The sequence below is a fragment of the Phlebotomus papatasi genome, chromosome 1, assembly GCF_024763615.1.
Source record: "Phlebotomus papatasi isolate M1 chromosome 1, Ppap_2.1, whole genome shotgun sequence".
Classification (NCBI taxonomy): domain Eukaryota; kingdom Metazoa; phylum Arthropoda; class Insecta; order Diptera; family Psychodidae; genus Phlebotomus; species Phlebotomus papatasi.
Window position 1 is genome coordinate 60413451 of NC_077222.1, and position 25778 is coordinate 60439228.

At 34.6% G+C, this 25778-nt stretch overlaps 2 protein-coding genes across 3 annotated transcripts in view; both read left to right on the plus strand.

Annotated features, from left to right (window-relative positions):
* Positions 1-126: 126 nt before the first annotated feature.
* LOC129809528 (T-complex protein 1 subunit gamma) lies at positions 127-2213 on the plus strand. The gene is made up of 3 exons (XM_055859451.1): positions 127-346; positions 407-468; positions 534-2213. The coding sequence occupies exons 1-3, from the start codon at positions 313-315 to the stop codon at positions 2076-2078; spliced, it is 1641 nt and encodes a 546-aa protein (XP_055715426.1). The 5' UTR covers positions 127-312; the 3' UTR covers positions 2079-2213.
* A 3265-nt stretch (positions 2214-5478) lies between these two features.
* LOC129809529 (protein salivary glands marred-like) overlaps positions 5479-25778 on the plus strand; it is a 30999-nt gene continuing 10699 nt past the window's right edge. Inside the window, exons 1-2 of one of the 2 annotated variants that reach the window (XM_055859452.1) lie at positions 5479-5784; positions 6046-6164. In XM_055859452.1, the coding sequence (XP_055715427.1) occupies positions 6086-6164 (79 nt within the window). In that variant the 5' untranslated portion in view covers positions 5479-5784; positions 6046-6085. Of the gene's footprint in view, positions 5785-6045; positions 6165-10744; positions 10915-25778 lie in introns of those variants that run through there. The other variant, XM_055859453.1, reaches the window with a different exon arrangement.

The window sequence follows — 25778 nt, forward strand, 5'->3', positions numbered from 1 at the left end:
AATTTCATGAACAAAAATATCAATTCTGCAATGTTTTTCGGTGAAACAAATTACCAAAACTGCAAGGACTGCAAGTATAATTTTCATTGCGTACTTTCCAGGAATTTCACGTAAAAGATTCACCTGTGTTGTGTTGTGCTGTGCTTTTAAATACCCACATGGAAATATAGGAAATGTCCTATGAAATTTCCGCAGATGTCCAATGCATCAGCCATCGTGTAAAAATATTGGGTATTTCATAGAAATTTCTAGATTGTTTTTGACGTCCCAGTATTTTTCATAGAAAACGTGACTCCTTGAAATTTTGCAAAAATGTTCGGTGGACAAGGCCCTATTATTGTTTTGAGTGAGTACAATTGATCTTCCCAGTGATAGGCACCCCCTCTGATAATTTCACCTTCCCCAGGTCAAAATACCAAGAGAGATTCAGGGCGGAAAGTTCAGCTGGAAAACATCGCGGCCGGCAAGGTATGGTGGAAGAGGCTATGGCGGAACCAGCGTGTGTTTTTTAATTCTAATCTTGCCCCTTGCAGGCTATCGCTGATGTGATTCGCACGTGCCTGGGACCCCAGGCTATGCTGAAAATGCTGATGGATCCCATGGGTGGCATCGTGATGACTAATGACGGAAATGCCATTCTCAGGGAGATCACAGTGCAGCATCCGGCGGCCAAGAGTATGATTGAGATTGCTAGGACGCAGGATGAGGAAGTGGGCGATGGAACAACGTCAGTTATTGTGCTAGCTGGGGAAATGCTGGCTGTGGCTGAGCCTTTCCTGTCGCAGCAAATTCATCCAACCGTCATCATCCGGGCGTATCGTGAGGCTCTCGAAGACATTCAGAAAATCATGGAAAATGAACTGAGCATCCCGTTGGATCGGTCAGATAAGAAACGCCTGGCACAGGTGGTGGAATCCTGCATAGGAACAAAATTCATCGGTCGCTGGGCAGAGCTGGCAGTGAAAATTGCCCTGGAGGCAGTAGAGACGGTAATGGTGCAGGAGAATGGACGCACGGAGGTGGACATTAAGCGCTATGCAAAGGTTGAGAAGGTTCCTGGGGGTTCAATTGACGAATCCTGTGTCCTGCGTGGCGTTATGCTCAACAAAGATGTTACCCATCCGAAGATGAAGCGCTACATTGAAAATCCCAAGATTGTTCTTCTGGATTGTCCGTTGGAGTACAAGAAGGGTGAGAGTCAGACGAATGTGGAAATTGTGGCAGAGACAGATTTCACGAGGATGCTGCAGATTGAGGAGGAGCATGTGGCTAGGATCTGCAAGGACATCATTGACGTAAAGCCGGATTTGGTGTTCACGGTAAAGGGTGTGTCAGATCTGGCACAGCATTTCCTCGTCAACGCAGGTATCACTGTCATCCGGCGCGTGAGGAAGACAGACAATCTCAGGATTGCCAGAGCCTGCGGAGCCACCATTGTCAATCGCACGGAGGAGCTCCAGGAAAAGGATGTAGGAACCGGTTGTGGATTGTTTGAAGTCAAGAAAATCGGGGACGAGTACTTCACATTCATCACTAACTGCAAAGATCCCAAGGCCTGCACCATCCTCCTACGCGGTGCATCGAAGGATATTCTCAGCGAGACAGAACGCAATCTCCAGGATGCCCTGCATGTGGCCAAGAATCTGGTACTGGAACCTCGTCTTGTGCCCGGCGGTGGAGCCATTGAGATGGCCATCTCACATGCTCTGACCCGGAAGCAGGTACAGGGCCCCTATAGGGCTGTAGCGAACGCCTTGGAAATCATTCCCAAGACTCTGGCTCAGAACTGTGGAGCAAATATCATTCGTACTCTCACTGCTCTACGCGCCAAGCACGCCTCTCACTCTGGCGAGGGCATCTGCCCATGGGGTATCGACGGGGAGTCCGGAGAACTAGTGGACATGAACGTCCGAGGAATTTGGGAGCCGATCTCTGTGAAGTTGCAGGTGTACAAAACCGCCGTGGAGACGGCAATTCTCCTGCTGCGTATCGATGATATTGTGTCTGGATCAAAGAAGAAGGCCAAGGACAATGAACCACCTTCGCCAGCGCAAATGGCAGCTGGAGCTCAGGATTAGCTTCATCTCACAATTTTTTTCATTCACATGCCTCACTTTAACATCTTTTTCCTCTAATACACCTATTTTTGTATTAATCCCCAAATGCTTGTACGTCCAGTGATTTTCAAATAAACATTTCTTTTAAGCTGGAAATAGGGATTTTCAGGATTTTTCAGGTTTAACCCTTTAAGGACGAGAAGCTTTCCGCTGAGCAAAATTCAATGAAATTAATTTTCCCTCGATATTTTAGCCTAAATAAGAGATTTACGGTTATAAAGAAATTTTCCCATTCCTAGGAGTCCTGGAAAACTATGGGTCATATATGACCCAATCGTCCTTAAAGGTAAAAAAGCACAAAATTTTCCAGACGACTAATTTACTCGTTTGCTCTGTTATTTTTGAAGGATAAATAACTTGAATATATTTGTAATAATAAAAAAAAATATTTAGAGTAGGGTGGTGGCATTACTTATGGCCAGTCTATACTTGTGGCCTCTTCGCAAAAATCTTCAATTTTTTCTCACAAAATGATTTTAAAGAACCACAAAATTACCAATATTTGATGTGCTATCATTAAATGAAAATTTTAAATTAATTTACTTTAATATTTCGGTACAATAATAAACAATTTAAGGAAAATATTTTACTGATGCGGATTACGATTAAAAATACGTCAAATCGTTAAGAAATTTACTAACGATCTTAAAAATTTTAACAAGTAAATATTGTATCTTCAATCGCAAATATTTAGTACTATTTTTCAAAACTTCTTTCCTTAATAACTATATGTTCTTTTACTATTAAATTTTGATAAATTTTTAAACAACAAATATAAAATTAAAATGAGGCCATAAGTTATGACCAAATTGATAGGATTACGGACTTGTGGCCACGGTATTTGACGTGTGGTGCCCTCACACCATATGTGACACTATTTTGATTTGAAGAGTTGTCAATTATATTGTTTTTATTCAATAGTTCGGTGTTTTCTGGCAAATATTTAATGAAATTTAAGGTAAGTTATGAAATTGTAATATAAAATTATTTATAAATAAATGTGGTGTAAAATTGATTTAAAGATTCCTCGAGAGTTGCAGATTTATCTCATGAATTTGTATTTTGTTACAGATAACCTAACTTTTCTTTTTCACTATTTTAGGACAATGATACCAGTAAAAAATATAAAATAAAACTAAAAAGAGCCTCAATATTCAACTCACAGGCATTAAGAGGCATTGATAATGTAATGGCCGCGACAAGAGTATTTCAGGTGTATCACATTCCTCTCACAACTCTCCTCAATAAAATCTCCGGGAAGGATCCGGAAGAAATATCAGACCACGAAGGATTTCGCAATGTCCTTACAAAAGGAGACAGAGGGAATTATGAGATGGGTTTTTCATGCAGTCAAATATGCATTTTTCATTATGAAAAACGGATTGCGGGCCTCAGTGAATAGAAGGATGAGAAGCAAAATAGTGTAATGCTACAATCATGAATAAAAACTATAAAAACTTAAGAAAAAATAATAAAAATTTATGAAACTACCTAAAATCTTTTTCTTTTCTTTTGCACTTAAAATATTTTATTTCTAAGTTTATTTTGCATCATTTTACATTGTGGCCATAAGTCATTCCACGAGCGGCCATAAGTTCGTAAAAGTGGCCACAAGTTATGAATTTTACATTTTTGGAAAAATCATACTTTTTCTGAGGCTTAAGGGAATTTTTTAATACATTCACCATGATATATCGAAAGGAGGTACTTTAAAGAAATTACAGTTAAAATTTTATCTTACATATATAGTCAAAAAGAAAAGAAGCTGTGAGCAAATATGTCCTTAATGTGGCCATAAGTAATGCCGCTATACGAGTAAAAATTAAACCGATCAAAAATTAATTTTAAAAAATCTCATTTAATTTTTGGTCTCAAAGACTCTTGAAGACTTGTACACAAAAACAATAATTTTTATGAAAAAATGTATTACTGTCTACTTCATTTTTAATTTTTATGATAGGGTAAAGTGATATAATTTGGAATTAGTGTTACAAGTTGGACAATTCGCCGGTACAAGTTGGACATGGCTTTTTTCTTGATAAATATAGTACAAAATTTGTTTTTAAGCACAAGGAACCAAATTATAAAACTAAAGCATTAAAAATATACAAATAAAAATGAAGTACTAAATTTATCAAGTCAAAAAGCACTGTCCAAATTGTATCATTGTCCAAATTGTACCACTGTCCAACTTGTACCACTTTACCCTATTCATCGAAACAATTGCGAGTACTGGTAAGGTAACACAGATATAAATGTCGCATGCCTCACAATTACAATTGATCATAATAATCCTCTTTTCTGATAGCACCATGTGCACCTCAGATTTCTTCGAAACATGTTTGATGGTAATGGGTAGGTGCAGTGTTGCTTGTCTCTGGCAATTTCAGACGCACAGTTGCACATTGCTGTGGATCTGGGAGTTCTTCCGAAGTTGATGCGTTTTCGTTGAAGACTTCAAAGTCCACTTCATCCACGTCTTGTTCAAAAATATATTATGTCGCTTTCGTTCAAGACAAGATTGTCGGCATCATCGCTACCTTCCGGGCATATGTGGATGATTTCGGGTACATTGATTATGAAATTTTTTTCCATTTTTGAAGTCATGTACAAGAGTAAAAAGTTATGAATTTACAACATAAACGCAGAAGTATCTTATAAATTATCAAAATATTACCTTCTTCAGTCAGTATTGCACTGGGAAATCTCAGCTAATTGATAAATCACACAATATTACACGAATAATTAACTATTTTGCGCACAAATACACAAAAACATGAAGCAGTCTAACCTCAAATCTTCGAAAATCCACTAGAGACAAATTCGGTGTTTTTTACCTTTAGGGACGATTGGGTCATATATGACCCATGAAAATTATGAAGCTTTCTTGAAAATACCAATAAACTATAATTTTTACTTTGTTGAGAAATATTATGTATAGTTATTATAGTTTCTAGTCCCAAGAGGTTTTGGCTTAAAAAAAATTAGAAATATTATAAATGTCAAAATTCAAGCACCAACGTGAAAATTTGAAAATTCGTTATTTTTGAGCTCAAATATTTTTTATATAGCAAATAGCTGGAGATTTGCAAAAAATATCCTAGATTCCTACATCTTTCTACTTCGTGATTATGTACAAACATTACAAAGAAATAACTTCAGGTAGTCAGGAAAATTTATTTTCTCTATGGGTCACGGGTGACCCAATCGCGAAAGGGTTAAAAGAAGGATTTTCAGCAATCCGTTGAAATAATTCCTCCGCCGCGGCTGATTCAAAAGAAGCGGCTGAAAGCCCCCCACTCGAATGCCCCTTCGGGCATTTTCGTGTGTCAAAAGTGCGCGCCGAGCCGTGCGTGTCGGTCGTTTTTGTGGCAGTTGAAAGTGGAGTTTGGCGGAGAAAGAAGTGCAACTTTGGTGTCTCTCTTTGTGAATTTTCCTTCGAAAATTCTCCTGCTCAAACACCCCATCCACATCTCCCCAGTACTAACCCCAAGTGACTGTGTGTACAGCATGATTTTAGTGGAAGAGTGATTGGTGTCAGACTAGTGGAGCATCCGTAGCTTTTATTCCAACGCCCCAGAGAAATCGCATTTTATCGCGAAATCAATTAGGCAGTCCCGTTATCGGGCTATCAGCGAGGAATTAAGTTAATAGAATTACACGGGAGGTAGTTTATCAGGAAAATTATAGTGTACACACCAAAAAGGGAATTGTCTCACAAATGGATCAATGAACCTCGCAAAAGAGCGTCAAAGAGAGCACCTGCATATCTAATGAGGGGGGGATTTGGAGTGCGTGTGTAAATTGTTAATTTCTCACCTTCTGATCCATTGGATTGTGAGATGATTTCCGCGGGTGTACGCCAGTGCCACGCAATGGAATTTCACGTGAGATGCACCTCTAACAGACGGCTAAACTTGATTTTCAGGAAATTGTATCACGATCTCTACACTGTGAAAAAAAGGACGATGGCGACCACAAATTTGTTGGAACTTCAGGCTTGGCTAATGTACCAAAAAGTCTCAGTTGACTGCGCAAATTGCCTCTGTAAGTACACCTTTTGTAGCAAAGAAATCTCATGAATGAACTAACCACCAGAGCTAGGGTAGGATAAGCTTACAGCAGGTGTGATTCTCTTGTAAAACAACCTTGGCCTTCAATTATTTATAAAACACTAAAAAGGGCTTATAGATCTAAAAAAATCATAATTCCTAAAAAAAATATTTCGATCGAGCAATTTATTAATTTTATCATAAAATTGTCCACAAGGTTTAATCCATTGATAAAATGATACATGGTCTGTTATAAAAATAAATTTAAAGCCTCATACATCATAAGGGATAACTCATTTTAAGAAAACCTTCTCAATTACAGTAGACTCTCTCAAATTCGGGAATATAGGACCGAAATGTCAGCCGAATTAGACAGAAATTCGGGCGACATGTGCATATAGATATTGAGTTTACACATACTGATATATATCGTAAATTGCATGAAAATCCCTGAATAATGCAAAATCACATCAAAACTAAGACAAACCATGCTAAATTTGAGCATATTTGATTCATTTGATAATCATAATCAAACTTGAAAAATGGCAAAAAACTTTTTTCAAATGTAACCGCTGCCCGAATTAAAAAGTAGCCCGATCTTAAAAGAGCCGAATTTGCGAGAGTCTACTGTATTGCCGAGAAACTTCACGTAAACCGATATACCCAAAAATAGCTTCGCTACTCAATACCCAAAAATGCATCGCGAAACACGATAAGCACAAAAACTTCATCGTAAAACGCAATCGGAAACATCGGAAACCTTTGTCAACAAATATGATAAAAATTGGTCTTTGAGTCCTCGGCTTATTAAGACCGAGACCTCCCTATCGGGTTTTCATAACCCCTGATTTATATAGATCCCGTTCAAAATCCCAAAAGCCATAATTCCGAAAAAGCAAAAACCCGAATGGACCAAAATCCTAAAATTCAAAATCTTGAATAACGAAATCCTTAAAACCAAATTCCCGAAAGTGTCATAGAGACTCTCACGATCAGCAGCTGGAGGCTAAAAAAGGGTGATTTATAATACACATCATCCTCCGTATGATTACGTGCTTTTCAGAATTTTGAGCATTCCGGATATAATATTTTCAGAATTTTGGTCGTCACCGATTTAGGGTAGAGTCAGCCCTTTTCGCCATGTAAGCACTTTTTGGCCACCTAAGATAAAACAACTAATTTAAGGAATTTAATAATAAATGGTACTTCTATACTCATAATATGCTCTATTCTACCATTTTAATGGGTTATCACGTCTCTTAATTATTTTAAATTCATTTTAAAATCAGTGGCGAAAAGTACTGAAACAAGAACAATTGGTGAAAATGCAATTTTTTCAATGAGATTCACTAAAATTTTCGAAAAGTATCCTAGATATTTAGATAGATGTTGATTGAATGTATCGTTATACAATAATTCATTTTAGTCTGACAAAAATTTTACACCTAAGGAAGCCATAAAAGCTTAAGGGTGGCGAAAGTACTGACTCTACCCTATGCGTAGAGTAGAAGAACCTAGAGAAGTTACAAAAACGTTACTTTGTTCTCCCCTTACTCTCAGAGAGCAGAGAGATATCCAAATAACACATCAAGGGGTAACTCATATTGAGAAACCCTCGTCAAATGTCCGAGAAACGCTTTGCGAAACCCGAGAAACCCAATTTCTACATCGCGAAACCCGAGAAACCCAAGAATTGCATCGCGAAACCCGAGAAACCAGAAACCCTTGTCAGAAAAAATAGGAATGAGTTACTCCTTGTAGCACATACTTTTAGGAAATTTGCCTAAACCTTCGCCCAAAAATATTTTACACGAGTTTAAAGAAAAGGTGCTTTTCGAGTCATATTTTCTGAAAGTTAATTTTCTGAAATTTTCAAAAAATATAAGCAAGAGGAAATTTATCTTATATTACGAGTCCTCTTGTGTCAAAGTGTTTGATCCTTCTATTTCTCGCTTATTAGGTATTTTTTAAGATTGACCAACTTTTTAAATCGGGTGGACGCTAGGATAATTGTGTCAAATTTCGGCCAGTTTGCAATTTCGGCCACTCATTTTGTTCCCCGAATTTCCATGAAGTTTAAGGTTTTGATAACCCTAGAGATTCTAAAATGCAAAAATATCTCGCTTCGGCTAACGATGTGATGTAAAAAGAGAAAAAGACTTTGTAATCAAATTGGTCAAAATTATTACCCAAAGCTATGTCTATATTTTGATTCATTTTAAAATGTATTAAGACTGACTTTAAAAAAAAAACAAAGCTCATAAACTTTTTACAAGGTTCCAAGCAATACCCCTTAAATAAAAAGAAGCAACAAAAAAATCAATTTGTATTTAAAATATTCCATTTCAAACTTAACACTTTGACTCTTGCATGCAACTATGCCGAAATTAGGTACACTTACCCACACTCAAAAAAGTTTTTTGACATTTTCCATGTTTATTTTTTGTGTGGTGAATGAAACACAAAAAGTCATATTTTGTGATTTTCCTTAATTGAGTCGCTCATAGCAAAAACGACTATTTTTATTTGTGATTTTTTTAGTGTGAATTATTCTTGGAATCTACAGTCAAGTTCTTCGAATTCGTACATTTAGGAGGTACAGGGGTTCCCGGGATTATGCACATTTTTGGGACCGAAAAAAAACGAATATCGTGCGGAGTAAAAGTAGTCAGAAGAAAAAAGATTCAACTTCTTCAATAAACTTAAAATATTCTAAAAAATTACTTTAAAAAATAATTTTATTTCGTTGTGTTTTCGAATTTCGCGAGTCAGACAACAGCATATTTCGGACGACTCAAGCTTCAGACAATTCAATTTTTTCTCTATGTTCATAATGGATTTCACCCATAGATTTTTTCTGAAAGTTTGAGGCGTTGGGCTAGCTATTTAAATATAATATTCCAATGAACCAAATTCATTTATAATACATTTAAAAAACAACTGATTTGTGCAAATCATAAATCGTTCGAAGGTATCGCGCTTTCCCCTATGACTTAAACAGAGAGACAGCCTAACGTAATTTTAATCAAAATAATTATCAAATTACATTTCCATACGTTTCCGACTAATCCGTTGCTCGGCTTAAGCCGAGAAACGAGTTAGTGGAAAACTTTTGCGTATTTGGTCAAATCATTATTTTGATTATAATTACGTTGCGTCGTCTCTCGGCTTAAATCGTAAGTGTGTCTAGGGCATAATTGTCTGTACACAATTCCGTCAGGTGCATAATCCCGGGACCACCTGTATAAGTAGCATTTTTCAGTCCTCTGATTTTTTATCCAGCGGAAGATATTAATATTTTAAGATTTTCAACTTGTTCTTGTCACACTAACATTCATTTTGAGTTTAAGCTTATGGTCAAATTTTTAGATTTTAGAAATATAAATGATCCTTAAAACTAAGCTTTAAAATTAATAGCAAAGAAATTTTATAGTTCAAATGCCAAATATTTTAAACTAATAAAGTTTAATGCAATTCAACCGCTTTAGCCTAAATTTTTAATTAAATTAAACACTTTTAAATTAAAAGTATTTCATTCTGTTATGCGAGTCATGTTTTTAATTAATTTAAAGATTTCAAATTAGAAACTTTATCTCAGATTTAAGGAGTTTGCTTTCTCGATTTTTGGGAGAAACCCCGTTAAACACTATTATAGAAAGTATCTTATATATTCGTCCCCCAATCTTTTTTTTAAACTAATAAGAAATACGAAAACGATGAAACGATTTTCAAAAAATCTTTACAAGATAAAAAGGTAATATTATGATAAAATATCAAAAGAAAATTATCAAAATATCTTACATTTTTATTTTTGATCCAATTTGCTGTATAAAAGTTTTACTCGAATAAAATAAATCAAGAAACCATTAAAAAAAATTAAATAAAACTAATTTTGTGCACTAATTCAAAATGTTATGAATTATCTCAGAAAGAAAATATTAGCCACGCCCCCTAAGATTTAATTTTGATTAACTAATGTTGTTTTTTACACTTTGGGTCCTGATCCTGACTTGGTTTACGATTATCTTACTACTACTATCCTTCTATGAACTGAAATATATAATATTTTTTTAAAAAAAAAAGCGAAAACTTGTCCATGTGTTCTGAAGGACATGTGGCAAATGTTTTTATTTCGATATTAGGACAATTATATAGATTAAAATTCAATCTATTTAATTGAAAAATATGAAAAAATATCAAAAAAAAAATAAAATTAGATTTTAATGAATATCTGCTAAATCGATCGGTATTATATTTTACTTTCCTATTTGTTTATTTACTTTAGCAAGTTTTTTCTTAAAAGAATCTTTTTATCAATTTTTTTTTTAATCTTTGTCTCTTGGAAAAGATTCCCTTGAGGGCTTTCAGATCAGAGCAATGTAATGTAATTGGATCACAATAGCTGTAATTTACAAGAGAATACACCAAGCTTAAGCAGAAGCAAATGCAATTTCCTGCGTGATAACTTTCATTTTTTATTTAATTTACTCTCGCACATTTCCACTGTTATGTTTTTTTTATTTCTCATTCACAATTGCCTGCCTCTAATTTATCAATTAAATATTTTATTTGCAGAGAAGACACTACAGTCAATTTTGCCATTAAGGCATCTTTACCCATTTACACCAATTGATGATCTGAGTTGTGGCACATTAATTCATTTTAATTTTGAATTCAGTTTGGATTTTGAGTTGGTTTATTTTATACAATACACACCATCACCTTCCCGTATCAGATGATCACAGGTAACATTATTATAATTTTTTTTCTTTTTTATTTATTTTACTGTCCATCTACTATTCCCACACACATTACCATTTCCTTTATTTTTATGGCTCTTTTGTCTGACCAAAAATGTCTTCAGTGTCTGCAAAAGGCACTGCAATGCTATTTTAAAGTTAATTCAATTGCATAACTTCGTGGTGGCACATTTTGATGCCTAAGGAAGAGGGCCAAATGAGGAGAAAATGCCACCAATACTTCCTCAGAGAGTACTTGAATGTAATTGGAGACCCTCTTGAGATATTCCAGCCACATCAAACACTCATTCATGTGACAGAAAATCCGTGTCAAAGAGAGACACACACTCGCCAAGATAATTAAATGGTAGCGATAATCTATCGAGCCCTGGGTGTGTAGAATGAAAATGTGTGCCCTCAGAGTAAAGAAGGTGAACTCTACATGTGGGTGGGTGGGTTCTTCTATAATTGAGGAGAAACGGAAGAAGGTATCGATCCACCGTGTAACCTTGTCGAGACTGGAAGGGACAACAGCAACATCAAAACTTTCGAGGTTGATGTTGGCTTTCATTAAACTTGACCGCGGGTTGGGCTCATTTGCACGCACATATACCATCCTCCCACAATCGTCCAGGAAAGTGTGAGAGAGGATGAGTGATAAAATGCGATAGCTTCTTTCCTCTGAGAATTTTTTTGTTGTAACATCATCTTTTTGCTCGAACTCTAAGAGAAGACTATATGCATTTCTCTCTAAATTACAATATCTTGAAATTTCCACCGTCTGCTGACAGGTGGTAGGGTAAATTAAGCTAATTCAAAACCTGCTTCAAATGGAAATTTTTCGCTACTCCAAATGGAAACGTCACTGTTTTCACGATAAATACAGTACTAAATTACTATATTTATATATTTTCTATACCTCAGTTTCATTATTTAGTTAATTTTGCTCCAAATAAAGCGAAAATCCATTCATATTCACAAATTTTAATTTGTTAATTTTGCTAATTTTTGTAAGTGCTAATCTTTATTGTTTATTTCGTGAACAAAAAGGGTTTTTCTGAAGTGTCTGCAAATGCTTCAATAGGAAACCCCGGAAATATGATTTTTTTTGGAGAGATTTTCATATTGTTTTAGATGGGAAAGGAGAAAAGACCAGGAATAAGAACAAATCGTGCACTCAAGAGCAACTCCACAAGGTTTTGGAAGCCTTTTGTCGCAATTTTACTTACACTGTTTGTCTCCAATTAGAAACTTTCCCTTGTCTCCATTTGGATTAATATGTTTCCAATAGAAACATTTTACGCACGCGTATTTTTCTTGTATTTAAGAAGTTTTCAAATTATATCTAAAGAATTTTCACTAAACAGTAACATTATAGAAGAGTCAAGGAGCAAATTTATGTAATTCTCTTCAGAAAAAATATGAACTTAATGTGTTGAATCTTCTGTCAAAGTTAAAGCGTCTGGAAATGGTTTTGAATTAGGACATTTACCCTAATATTTTTATAAATAATTTTGGGAATAGTATTTAATTAAAGTTGTTGTCTTTTTGTTTCTGACATAGAGGACAAACAAAGATGTAGTGTTCGTGTCTTCGGTCATACTACCGTAAAACTTTATTTTTCGGTTTTTTTTCTTATTCTTTCTATCTAATAAAACTACACGATTTTCTCTATTTTACGATCTCTATAATCTTTACATACAAAAAATATTTTACGGTGCTGTTTCAATGAGAAATGATCATCTATTTTAGGACCTTACTGTTCTCAGTGCTTCTGCGTTATCGACTTTTCGTTGTGTTGATTTCTGTCTCGACTGTTTTCCCCAGTACTCGCTGTGTTCCAAAACAACCAAATAGTCATGGCAGATGCCTTTCCAATGAAAAATTGAAACTGTCTCCTTTGAAAATGAAAAATTGAAACATGACTGTGCTAAAAATATGTTTAGTACAGTTCAAGTGCTTCTACATTATCGACTTTTCTTTGTGTTGATATTCGTGCCATAACTGTTTGGTGGTTTTAGACCACGATTATGACTGGGGAAACCAGTCAATATAAAGAAAAATCGATAATGTAGAAGCACTTGAGAACAGTCATGTGCTAAAAAAATGTTCAGGAACAAGATTTCCCCTATTCATTTTCAATCGGAATATCACCATAAAACGTCCCCATACTCTGTATAGACATAGTAATGAATTCATTTCCAAAGCGGAGAGATTTAGCGATCTGAAAGTTGCTGAATTCTCTTTTTTCGTAGCGAAAAATACATTTTATATCAAAATCAGTGATAAGCGGTGCATGCTTTATAAATTGCCCAAAGTCGTCAGTTAAATCCAATATATTCCAAAAGTAATTTCATATCACTTGTCTAGATTTAAAAAGTTTAGCGGTATTCTTGAGGAAAATCATTCTGTGTTTACGAGTTTGAACATTTCTCAAAGTTTTTGTTAAACTGCTCCGTTTATTGTTGTTTTAAATGAATTTACAGCTTATTAAACGAATTTTCATATATTTGATAAGAGTAGTAAGGGGACAGCAGAGTCCTGTTTTGTGGGCGTGGCTTTCCGTGGAGCACGAGACTGTTTTGTGACGCCACATCGATAACTCTGGTGGGTGGGCTACCTGCAGGTCGGTTTTCCCCGCTCCCCGCCCTCCTCTCCCCGTCCTCCTCTCCCCGCCCTCCTCTCTCCCCGCCCTTTCCGGCTAATATTTTGCGTTTTGGTTAACTATTTTAACTGAATATGGAGCACAATACTGATTTGTGGGCGTGGCTTGTCTGTGGAGTACGATACTGTTGAGTGGGAAGCGATTTCATTGGCTGTGGAGCACGATACTGTTGAGGGAAGCGATTTCATTGGCTGTGGAGCACGATACTGTTGAGGGAAGCGATTTCATTGGCTGTGGAGCACGATACTGTTGAGGGACGCATTTTCATTGGCTATGGAGCACGATACTGCTGAAAGAAGCGTTTTCATTGGCTATGGAGTACGATACTGCTGTTTGAAATGTGATCCGTTTCAGACGCCATATTGATCTTAGCTGTAAGTTTTAGGCGACCATCTTGAACTTTTTGGAACTTTGAACTTTTTGATATTGCGCACGCTTTTTGATGGTAATTTTGAATATTTGAATTAACGGAAATTACTTTGGTGGACTCTTTCTCATGTAATTTTTTCTCCCTATACAATTTATATGAGAAAAGATCTGCCATCCATGGGAATTGATCACCAGACCTCTCGGTTGCGAGTCCAGCACCTTATCCATTGTGCCATTGTGGCATGATAGAAGGTTTGCCAGAAGTCTTTCCTATGCAGTAAGCGGGAGTCTCTATAGTCTCTGGCCTATATGCACTGTCCAAGTGTGGAAAAATGCAAATGCAATATGAGACCTTTTCGCGCGCTCGAGACCATACGGGAGAGACTATTTGTATGAGTCTTTGCGCGACAATTTGATTCCTTCAGATGAATGAAGCAACATGGAAAAAATGTCTTGCAGTGCGCAAGATAATTGTAAAATTGAGTCGAATTTCGCAATATTCACTAATTTTACTGGCGATATGAACTATCAATAATTTTCATTGGTTATTGAACAGCATGATGCTGATGCCGTCATGCAATTTAAACCATTTTCATTGGATATTGATCAATAGATATTGAAACGTCATTGAGTTCATATTTGCATGTAAACAGTTTTTTGTTTTTCAAAGCATGCAACTTTTGAGCTTGCGTATTGTTTGCAATATTTGTCTTTTTTATTTAAGTTGTAACATAAATTACCGAAAAATATCATACTTTTCCACTTACATGATTGTATCTCACATTATCCACATCTCTTGATGATATGATCAAACGATCTTTATGCAATTTGTCTAAAAAAAATATTTTTCGTTCAGTGATTTCAGATAAGAAGTGATAAATTTCGTGAAATATATTGAATTTCTGCTTATTGCAGATGGTGACTGTCATGAAATTTCAAGAATCTGGGTTTCAGATCCCCAATTTTCAAATAAACAAACTGATGATCAAAGATGTTGCAATGCATTTCTATACAATTGTGAGATTATTCAAAATATGATCTCTTGTAGCATGCATAAAATAAAAGAATTAAAAGATGAATGAAAAAATGTCAATGAGTGCAAAATTTCATGTCTTGTGTATGAATCATTTAACTCTCTTGATCGCAAGTGAGAAAAGAATGGAAAAAGTGTTAGATTTCTCATAACTTTGTATTACAATGTTCTTTTTCTCTGACATTAGAGAATTTTTACAACATTACAGAACAAAATTATTCAAAGTGAATTATTGATTTGTGTTTTCTTTTATTATAATTTAACAAATATGAAAAAAGCTTTAAATATATGTACAATATTTACCTAAGAATTTGATTATGTGGAGAAATGGCAGCAGAGTAAAATAAAATAGGAACCAACTTTTCATACAAAATTGATTTTTATGAATGAAATGTTGTATACACTTCTATAATTCGGTACCTGGGATGCTGAATTAACTTATGCATTTTTCATTGATGACTCATTATCAAATTTATGTATATTTCTGTGACACATATCACAAAATAGAAGATGAAATCCTCTTTCTTTAGTAGAAGATCAATTTTTTTTAAGATGACTCTCAGTAGAATAGGCATAAAAAATAAAATTCAAGCGATACTCACTAAAATAAAGTCAAACATTTGCGTTCTTACACTGATAAAAGAAATTTAGCTTTGCACTCACTAGCACTTCATCACTGAATACTATTAATTTTAGTTCTTGACCGTAAAGCTTCATCCTCCCCTGAATAAATGTTAACAAAATTTTATTTATTATATTGAAAAACAATTTAAAAAAAAGTAACTTCACTTGTTATTTAGAAAAATGTTCTATTTGCCCCTCGCATCCTACCTCTAGACTTTATTCTGAGATATGAACATGACATGACATGTCCAAACATGTTTCATCGTGTATGAAACAAACATTTTGCATACGTTTGCATAATTTTCTCGGGAAATTTCGTCAGTACGATCAAAAGATCCTAAAATATTTTATATGAATTTGAACATTGGAAAAAAAGTCTCATTTGTATCCCTGATTTATTGATGAGTGGAAGGCATTTTCTTAGTGAAAAGTGATAAATCACAAAATAACTTATCTGAAAATATGGAGACAAAAGAAAGATCACATCAAGTTCCAAATGTAATGAAGGCAAAGCAGCACTTCAACAAATATAATCCTGATCCTGCTGAGGAACTTCGAAAGGATGAGGAAAAATATGCAAGAAATCGACAACAAAATACAACTCCTGAACTACTGAATGCATACACCTACTTTCTAAATCGAACATGTACATTGTTTATCACGATCGGGTTTTCTCCAGAGAATTTTTCACCAGTTGCTAAAATATGTGCCGTAAGCTACTGGGATGGAATTGACGCTGTAGAATTCACCCAAAATACATGGACAACGTTCTGTGCCAATGAACAAACTTTAAGGAAATTATTGGGAGAGGATGCTGGAAAGGATGATGCTAATATGGAACTTGAGCTGCTGAATATTCAACTTGAAAACTGCATGAACATTAGTAGTTACTATGCCGTGGAAAATTCCGAACTACTTATTCTCAGTCAAAATGATGGAAATGATCGTCTATCCCTAAATATTTCAGAATTTGACAAATTAATGTTACTTTCTGAATTTATAAATGCAACTTTGATTTACAATACTTCTGTACAGTGGTATGTACAGGAATATTTTGAGAGATACAGCAATGCTTGTAAATCTTTAGGTGTGCAAAGATTGGAAAATTCTAATTTTTCAAACAGCAATACTTTTGATCCACCAGTCAATTATTTTCGCCTGTTTCATGAAATTCCTTTTGTAGCAAGTAAATCAAATATTTCTTAAAATGTAACATGTGTATAAAAATCAAATGATGTCAAATATAAAGATGAGAAAACGTAAATGTAAATTGTTTTAATCTTGTATATTTGAATCTGAATCCTCTTAAGATAAGAAGAATGAAGAAAAAAATGAAACTTCAATTGCACAGGGTTATGCATTATGCCAATATTTATCTATACCAACATTCCCTTTTCATCTCAACATATTTGCTATGTGAGCAAGATTAAAGTCAATGAAATAAAATTATTTGTGAGAATTTTGTCTTGTTGTGAAAAGAAATTGTTTTACAATCAATTATTTCAACATTAGACAATGTTTCATCTGTGCATCAAGAAAAACACAACATGTTTCATTGATGCATGATGAAAAAAATCAATATGAAAATGCAGTGAAAAATTTTACCAACATAAAAAAATCTGCAGAGAGATATCATATTTTTAATCAACTTGCATTTTTTCTGCATCAGAATATTTTCTTCACGTGAAAAAAAATCTTCAAAGTGGCGTCTGGCATTTTTTCTCAACGTAATCTGATTTTTTCTTTGCAGCATTAGCAGGATTGTTTTAATTACATTTTATAGCACAATCAAAAATGATTGTATCGAACTTCTTTGACAAAATCTACTCGATTGCATGCAACTACTTTTAAACAATTCACATGATTCCTCATGTTGATGGCAACATAAAAACAAAAAAAATAATGATACTTTGATCAGATGCGAAAGAAAACTCATTTCATTGTTTTACAATCAATTTTATTTATAACTTAGTCGGTTGTAGTTTTTCATTACACAAAAAAAATCTTGACTTCATTTTTTGTTTTCTTCACGAGAAATATATTCTTGTAGTCTCAACGTATGGCTCTCGGCATATAGGGCAATGTCTTGTTTTTGAAGCACATCCTTGACAAGCAGCAACGTGTCCACAAGGTAGGAAAGCGGTATCGTATTCATTGTTGTAGCATATTTTGCAGATTTTATGTGATTGCTGTACAATATCGTATTCTGCTTCTACATTATCACAATCCAAAATTTGATCGCCAAAGAATATCTCGAACAAATTATCAATTGTATTTTCATCATTAGTGTTAAAGAATTGTACCATCAATTGTTTTTTCTCCAAAATAGTCATGCTTTTTCCATTTTTCATTTTTCTTGAAATTTTTTCCACTACACCGCGACGTAAAATCTCATTTTTGTTTTCATAAAGTAGGCCGATCATTTGCGCTATTGTCTTTTTATGTAAAATAAATTGCACCAAATCAGACTCTGATTTTTCTTTTGCCAAAGCTTCTGCTAATTGTCTCAAGCTGTGCGTACTCATTGCGATATAGATTTTTTCTGAGTGATTTTTTAAGATACACCATGTTAAATAATTGCGAAAAATGTTTGTAATGAACAATTTTCAATGAAAGAAAGGGGAGAGGGATTTTTGGGTTAAAAACGCTCTAAATTTATACTTTTAACTTTTTATTGCAAATTATATAGAAAATTATACATCACTGCTAGAATTTTCAGATGAATATACATGATCTGAAGCAGGTTTCCTAGAATAATATAACGTTTGTTCCTCAAAATCAGATAAAAAATCTTCCGCAGGTACTTGATCTCCTTCTGAATCAGTCACATATTCTACAAGGTAAAGATTTTTCTCCTGTTTTTCAAAGTATTTTTCTGTGAGCTTATCTTTTCTTTTACACATGAGTTGATCTTCAACTTCTTTGTTAGACTCCTCTACCTCACTCCTTTGAATTTTGTGTAACTTCTCAGAAGCTATGTCACGTTCCATTTTATTTAAAATTTCTTCTATCCAAGATGGCGGGTCATCGGAATGTGGTCTTTTTCGTGTAAATCTTTCCAAAATTTTCTCAGCTTCTTCTTTCGTAGGATTATGATTTATCAAAAACTGCAAAACAGTTTCGTCAAATATAATTTTTATGAATTTCTTTATTCAAAAATATGGAACTCACCATGTTATTGTGTATCCGAAATATGTATTCTCCGTGAATTAGGTTGGCCTATCTTTCGTAAAACAAACTTATTGGTTTGACTGTCGATTATAGAATAACAACAATTTTACACACTTGGTTGAAATATCCAGTTCAAGTTATGCATCACTTAAAAAATTATCCAATATTGCGAAATTCAAATATTATTTTTCACACGTGCAATGAAAAATGTCTCATAAAAGTTTCAAAATTGTACGATAATTTACTGGAAAAACACCATACGTGATAAAAAGATGAAATTTGAGATTTTCCTTCTTTGTGGGCACTAGGACATGTTTCGAACAAGACTTGGTGGCCCTAGTAAAATACACTTACACGATCGCAACTTTTCTTGGAAAAATTCCATTCCCAGTTGAAATATGATCCTCTGCACACGTGAAATTAGGATTTTTTTTTTTAATAAAAATACTAAATTCCGGAATGATTTCCTGGAAAAGCATCATTTGCAACAAAAAAAAATGAAATTGGAGATTTTCCTTTTGCATGGACATGTTTCAAACCTCTCCTGTGGAATCCACGAAAATCGCTTTTTTAGCGCCCATATTCTTGATTTATGAGTGTCAAAAACGTGTAGATCCAAAATTTGGTCCCGACCTGAGGAGGTTGCATTGCATCTCGGACAAAATACACATACACCAATTGTACTGGGCACCCCCCCTCCCACTCCGCTATATCACCCACCACTTCTCAGAATCCGATGACGTCATATTTAACTTTTGCATTAAAATTTACACATTACACTCATTTTTTAACGTTATTTTCCCACTTGACTTGGATTTTTTACAAATTTTTATTGCGTTTGGTTCTTTTGCCACTAGCAAGTGCGAAAGCAACTGCGGGAGTAGTTATGATACCTTTATCAACCAATTCGGTATTTTCGGGAATTTAAGCGGCTAATACAACTCAATAAACCTTTACCGATTTAGCCCTGATATAACAACTTAAACAAACGCAATAAAAATTTGTAAAAACGTTATATTATTCTAGGAAACCTGCTTCAGATCATGTATATTCATCTGAAAATTCTAGTAGTGATGTATAATTTTCTATATCATTTGCAATAAAAAGTTAAAAGTATAAATTTAGAGCGTTTTTAACCCAAAAATCCCTCTCTCCTTTCTTTCTTTCATTGAAAATTGTTCATTACAAACATTTTTCACAATTATTTAACATGGTGTATCTTAAAAAATCAATCAGAAGAAATCTACATCGCCATGAGTACGTACAGCTTGAGACAGTTAGCCGAAGCTTTGGCAAAAGATAAATCAGAGTCTGATTTGGTGCACCTCATTTTGCATAAAAAGTCAATTGCCCAAATGATCGAACTGATTCATGAAAACAACAATGAGATTTTACGTCGTGGTGTAGTGGAAAAAATTTCAAGAAAAATGAAAAATGGAAAAAGCATGACTATTTTGGAGAAAAAACAATTGATGGTACAATTCTTTAACACTAATGATGAAAATACAATTGATAATTTGTTCGAGATATTCTTTGGCGATCAAATTTTGGATTGTGATAATGTAGAAGCAGAATACGATATTGTACAGCAATCACATAAAATCTGCAAAATATGCTACAACAATGAATACGATACCGCTTTCCTACCTTGTGGACACGTTGCTGCTTGTCAAGGATGTGCTTCAAAAACAAGACATTGCCCTATATGCCGAGAGCCATACGTTGAGACTACAAGAATATATTTCTCGTGAAGAAAACAAAAATGAAGTCAAGATTTTTTTTGTGTAATGAAAAACTACAACCGACTAAGTTATAAATAAAATTGATTGTAAAACAATGAAATGAGTTTTCTTTCGCATCTGATCAAAGTATCATTATTTTTTTTGTTTTTTGTTTTTATGTTGCCATCAACATGAGGAATCATGTGAATTGTTTAAAAGTAGTTGCATGCAATCGAGTAGATTTTGTCAAAGAAGTTCGATACAATCATTTTGATTGTGCTATAAAATGTAATTAAAACAATCCTGCTAATGCTGCAAAGAAAAAATCAGATTACGTTGAGAAAAAATGACAGACGCCACTTTGAAGATTTTTTTTCACGTGAAGAAAATATTTTGATGCAGAAAAAATGCAAGATGATAAAAAATATGATATCTCTCTGCAGATTTTTTTATGTTGGTAAAATTTTTCAGTGCATTTTCATATTGATTTTTTTCATGATGCATCAATGAAACATGTGTTTTTCTTGATGCACAGATGAAACATTGTGTGATGTTGAAATAATTGATTGTAAAACAATTTCTTTTCACAACAAGACAAAATTCTCACAAATAATTTTATTTCATTGACTTTAATCTTGCTCACATAGCAAATAGGTGTGATTATGAAGGAATCACACCTAATATGTTGAGATGAAAAGGGAATGTTGGTATAGATAAATATTGGCATAATGCATAACCCTGTGCAATTGAAGTTTCATTTTTTTCTTCATTCTTCTTATCTTAAGAGGATTCAGATTGCAAATATACAAGATTAAAACAATTTACATTTACGTTTTCTCATCTTTTTATTTGACATCATTTGATTTTTATACACATGTTACATTTTAATAAATATTTGATTTACTTGCTACAAAAGGAATTTCATGAAACAGGCGAAAATAATTGACTGGTGGATCAAAAGTATTGCTGTTTGAAAAATTAGAATTTTCCAATCTTTGCACACCTAAAGATTTACAAACATTGCTGTATCTCTCAAAATATTCTTGTACATACCACTGTACAGAACTATTGTAAATCAAAGTTGCATTTATAAATTCAGAAAGTAACATTAATTTCTCAAATTCTGCAATATTTAGAGATAAACGATCAATTCCATTATTTTGGCTGAGAATAAGTAGTTCAGAATTTTCCACAGCACAGTAACTACGAATGTTCACGCAGTTGTCAAGTTGAATATTCAGCAACACCAGTTTCATGTTGGCATCATCCTTTCCAGCATCCTCTCCCAACAATTTTCTTAAAGTTTGTTCATTGGCACAGAACGTTGTCCATGTATTTTGGGTGAATTCTACAGCGTCAATTCCATCCCAGTAACTTACGGCACATATTTTAGCAACTGGTGAAAAATTCTCTGGAGAAAACCCGATCGTGATAAACAATGTACATGTTCGATTTAGAAAGTAGGTGTATGCATTCAGTAGTTCAGGAGTTGTATTTTGTTGTCGATTTCTTGCATATTGTTCCTCATCCTTTCGAAGTTCCACAGCAGGATCAAGATTATATTTGTTGAAGTGCTGCTTTGCCTTCATTACATTTGGAACTTGATGTGATCTTTCTTTTGTCTCCATATTTTCAGATAAGTTATTTTGTGATTTATCACTTTTCACTAAGAAAATGTCTTCCACTTATCAATAAATCAGGGATACAAATGAGACTTTTTTTTCCAATGTTCAAATTCCTATAAAATATTTTAGGATCTTTTGATCGTACTGACGAAATTTCCCGAGAAAATTATGCAAACGTATGCAAAATGTTTGTTTCATACACGATGAAACATGTTTGGACATGTCATGTCATGTTCATGTCTCAGAATAAAGTCTAGAGGTAGGATGCGAGGGGCAAATAGAACATTTTTCTAAATAACAAGTGAAGTTACTTTTTTTTAAATTGTTTTTCAATATAATAAATAAAATTTTGTTAACATTTATTCAGGGGAGGATGAAGCTTTACGGTCAAGAACTAAAATTAATAGTATTCAGTGATGAAGTGCAAAGCTAAATTTCTTTTATCAGTGTAAGAACACAAATGTTTGACTTTATTTTAGTGAGTATCCCTTGAATTTTATTTTTTATGCCTATTCTACTGAGAGTCATCTTAAAAAAAATTGATCTTCTACTAAAGAAAGAGGATTTCATCTTCTATTTTGTGATATGTGTCACAGAAATATACATAAATTTGATAATGAGTCATCAATGAAAAATGCATAAGTTAATTCAGCATCCCAGGTACCGAATTATAGAAGTGTATACAACATTTCATTCATAAAAATCAATTTTGTATGAAAAGTTGGTTCCTATTTTATTTTACTCTGCTGCCATTTCTCCACATAATCAAATTCTCAGGTAAATATTGTACATATATTTACAGATTTTTTCATATTTGCTAAATTATAATAAGAGAAAACACAAATCAATAATTCACTTTGAATAATTTTGTTCTGTAATGTTGTAAAAATTCTCTAATGTCAGAGAAAAAGAACATTGTAATACAAAGTTATGAGAAATCTAACACTTTTTACATACTTTCCCACTTGCGATCAAGAGAGTTAAATGATTCATACACAAGACAAAAAATTTTGCCCACATTGACATTTTTTCATTCATCTTTTAATTCTTTTATTTTATGCATGATACAGGAGTGCAAATTTCGAATAATCCCGCACAACTGCATAAAAATGCATACCAACATCTTTGATCATCAGTTTGTTTATTTGAAAATTGAGGATCTGAAACTAAGATTCTTGAAATTTCATGGCAGTCACCATCTGCAATAAGCAGAAATTCAATAAATTTCACGAAATTTATCACTTGTAATCTGAAATCACTGAACGAAAAATATTTTTTTAGACAAATTGCATAAAAATCGTTTGATCATATCATCAAGAGATGTGAATGATGTGAGATACAATCATGTAAGTGGAAAAGTATGATATTTTTCGGTAATTTATGTTACAATTTAAATAAAAAAGACAAATATTGCAAACAATATTGAAATACGCAAGCTCAAAAGTTGCGAAAAAACTTTGAAAAAAAAAAAAACTGTTTACATGCAAATCTCAACTCAATGACGTTTCAATATCTATTGATCAATATCCAATGGAAATGGTTTAAATTGCATGACGGCATCAACATCATGCTGTTCAATAACCAATGAAAATTATTGATAGTTCTTATCGCCAGTAAAATTAGTGAATATTGCGAAATTCCACTCAATTTTACAATTATATTGCGCACTGCAAGACATTTTTTCCATTTTGCTTCATTCATCTGAAGGAATCAAATTGTCGCGCAAAGACTCATACAAATAGTCTCTCCCATATGGTCTCGAGCGCGCGAAAAGGTCTCATATTGCATTTGCATCTTTCCACACTTGGACAGTGCATATAGGCCAGAGAGTATAGAGAATCCCGCTTACTGCATAGGAAAGACTTCTGACAAACCTTCTATCATGCCACAATGGCACAATGGATAAGGTGCTGGACTCGCAACCGAGAGGTCTGGTGATCAATTCCCATGGATGGCAGATCTTTTCTCATATAAATTATATAGGGAGAAAAAAATTACATGAGGAAGAGTCCACCAAAGTAATTTCCGTTAATTCAAATATTCAAAATGACTATCAAAAAGCGCAATCTCAAAAAGTGTAAAGTTCCAAAAAGTTCAAGATGGTCGCCTAAAACTTACAGCTAAGATCAATATGGCGTCTGAAACGGATCACATTTCAAACAGCAGTATCGTACTCCATAGCCAATGAAAACGCTTCTTTCAGCAGTATCGTGCTCCATAGCCAATGAAAATGCGTCCCTCAACAGTATCGTGCTCCACAGCCAATGAAATCGCTTCCCTCAACAGTATCGTGCTCCACAGCCAATGAAATCGCTTCCCACTCAACAGTATCGTACTCCACAGACAAGCCACGCCCACAAATCAGTATTGTGCTCCATATTCAGTTAAAATAGTTAACCAAAACGCAAAATAGTAGCCGGAAAGGGCGGGGGGGGGGAGAGAGGAGGGCGGGGAGAGGAGGACGGGGAGAGGAGGGCGGGGAGCGGGGAAAACCGACCTGCAGGTAGCCCACCCACCAGAGTTATCGATGTGGCGTCACAAAACAGTCTCGTGCTCCACGGAAAGCCACGCCCACAAAACAGTACTCTGCTGTCCCCTTACTACTTATACTATATTTATCCCATTTATCCCTATGTACAAGGCGTAGAGTCCTGTGTACAGGGCATACCTCAATTGTGACATATATCGTGGAACGGTCACGAGTGCGGAAAAATTTCCATACGAATCATTATGTGAATATGAGAAAGTGGTTTGAACTTTGAAGACCACTTGCAAAAGGAGGTAGGCCAGCCTCAAGCTGTTGCGTGGAGTGCTTCGGTTGGTGTAGTGGGCCGCTATTTCACGCCACTTAAGTCCTGAGCCCCCAATATCCTCTTGTAGAGCCCCATGGCTTTGCAATTATTACAAGAATTTTTGTTCTATAATACCTTTATTAGTGAATAATACCAGTACATGAGAAAAAATACTTCCTAGGTCCTGAACTTAATAGATCAAGTGGTAGTCATGAGCTCAAATTCCCTTCGGTCATTAGGCTTTTTCTGGTTTAAAAGGTGTATGTGGGTGTATGTAATCCACGGTGTATGGGACTGCCAATTATATTCCTGTATAAAAAATAGATAAGAATAGATGCCTGGAATATCTCCTTGGGAGAAGGCCTAGTCCCTCTATGGAAAGTTGCGCCATCCAGCTAGAATTGAAACTCTTGACTAGTCCTGGTTGGTTTAGCCGTTGCCTGGATTAACAATTGTCAAATAGGTCGTATGGTCACTCACAATGATTCTAAGAATTGTACTACATAGGGTAAACTGGGGCATCACCAAACACAGGGTAGCACTAAACACTGCGATTTTTTAATCAGATATTCGACTTCAGAGGACAAGGTTTATAGGAATTTATTGACACTATAGGGATGCTTGTCCATTGAAGAAATCAATCCAAAATTGAAGAAGTCAATTTTGCAAGCCGACTACCCTTATCAGTTAGACAGAGATTAACACCAGAAACTGGCATTTGTCATCCCCTTGATTTCACCACACCCTGAGCATTCTTCGGCCCTCCATGCACGCACTGTGTACACAGTGTGAAGAGGTGAGGTTGTCGTTAGAGGCACTCTGGTGGTGGCGCAGGCCATAAAGGTAGAAAGGTAATTCGGGTCTCTAGCT

Excerpts from the sequence above, each read along its gene's own strand:
- LOC129809528 (XM_055859451.1), top strand. The coding sequence starts at position 313 with ATGTTCGGTGGACAAGGCCCTATTATTGTTTTGA. Across the intron at positions 347-406 it reads AGGCCCTATTATTGTTTTGA|GTCAAAATACCAAGAGAGAT; the intron begins GTGAGTACAATT and ends CACCTTCCCCAG. Across the intron at positions 469-533 it reads AAAACATCGCGGCCGGCAAG|GCTATCGCTGATGTGATTCG; the intron begins GTATGGTGGAAG and ends TGCCCCTTGCAG.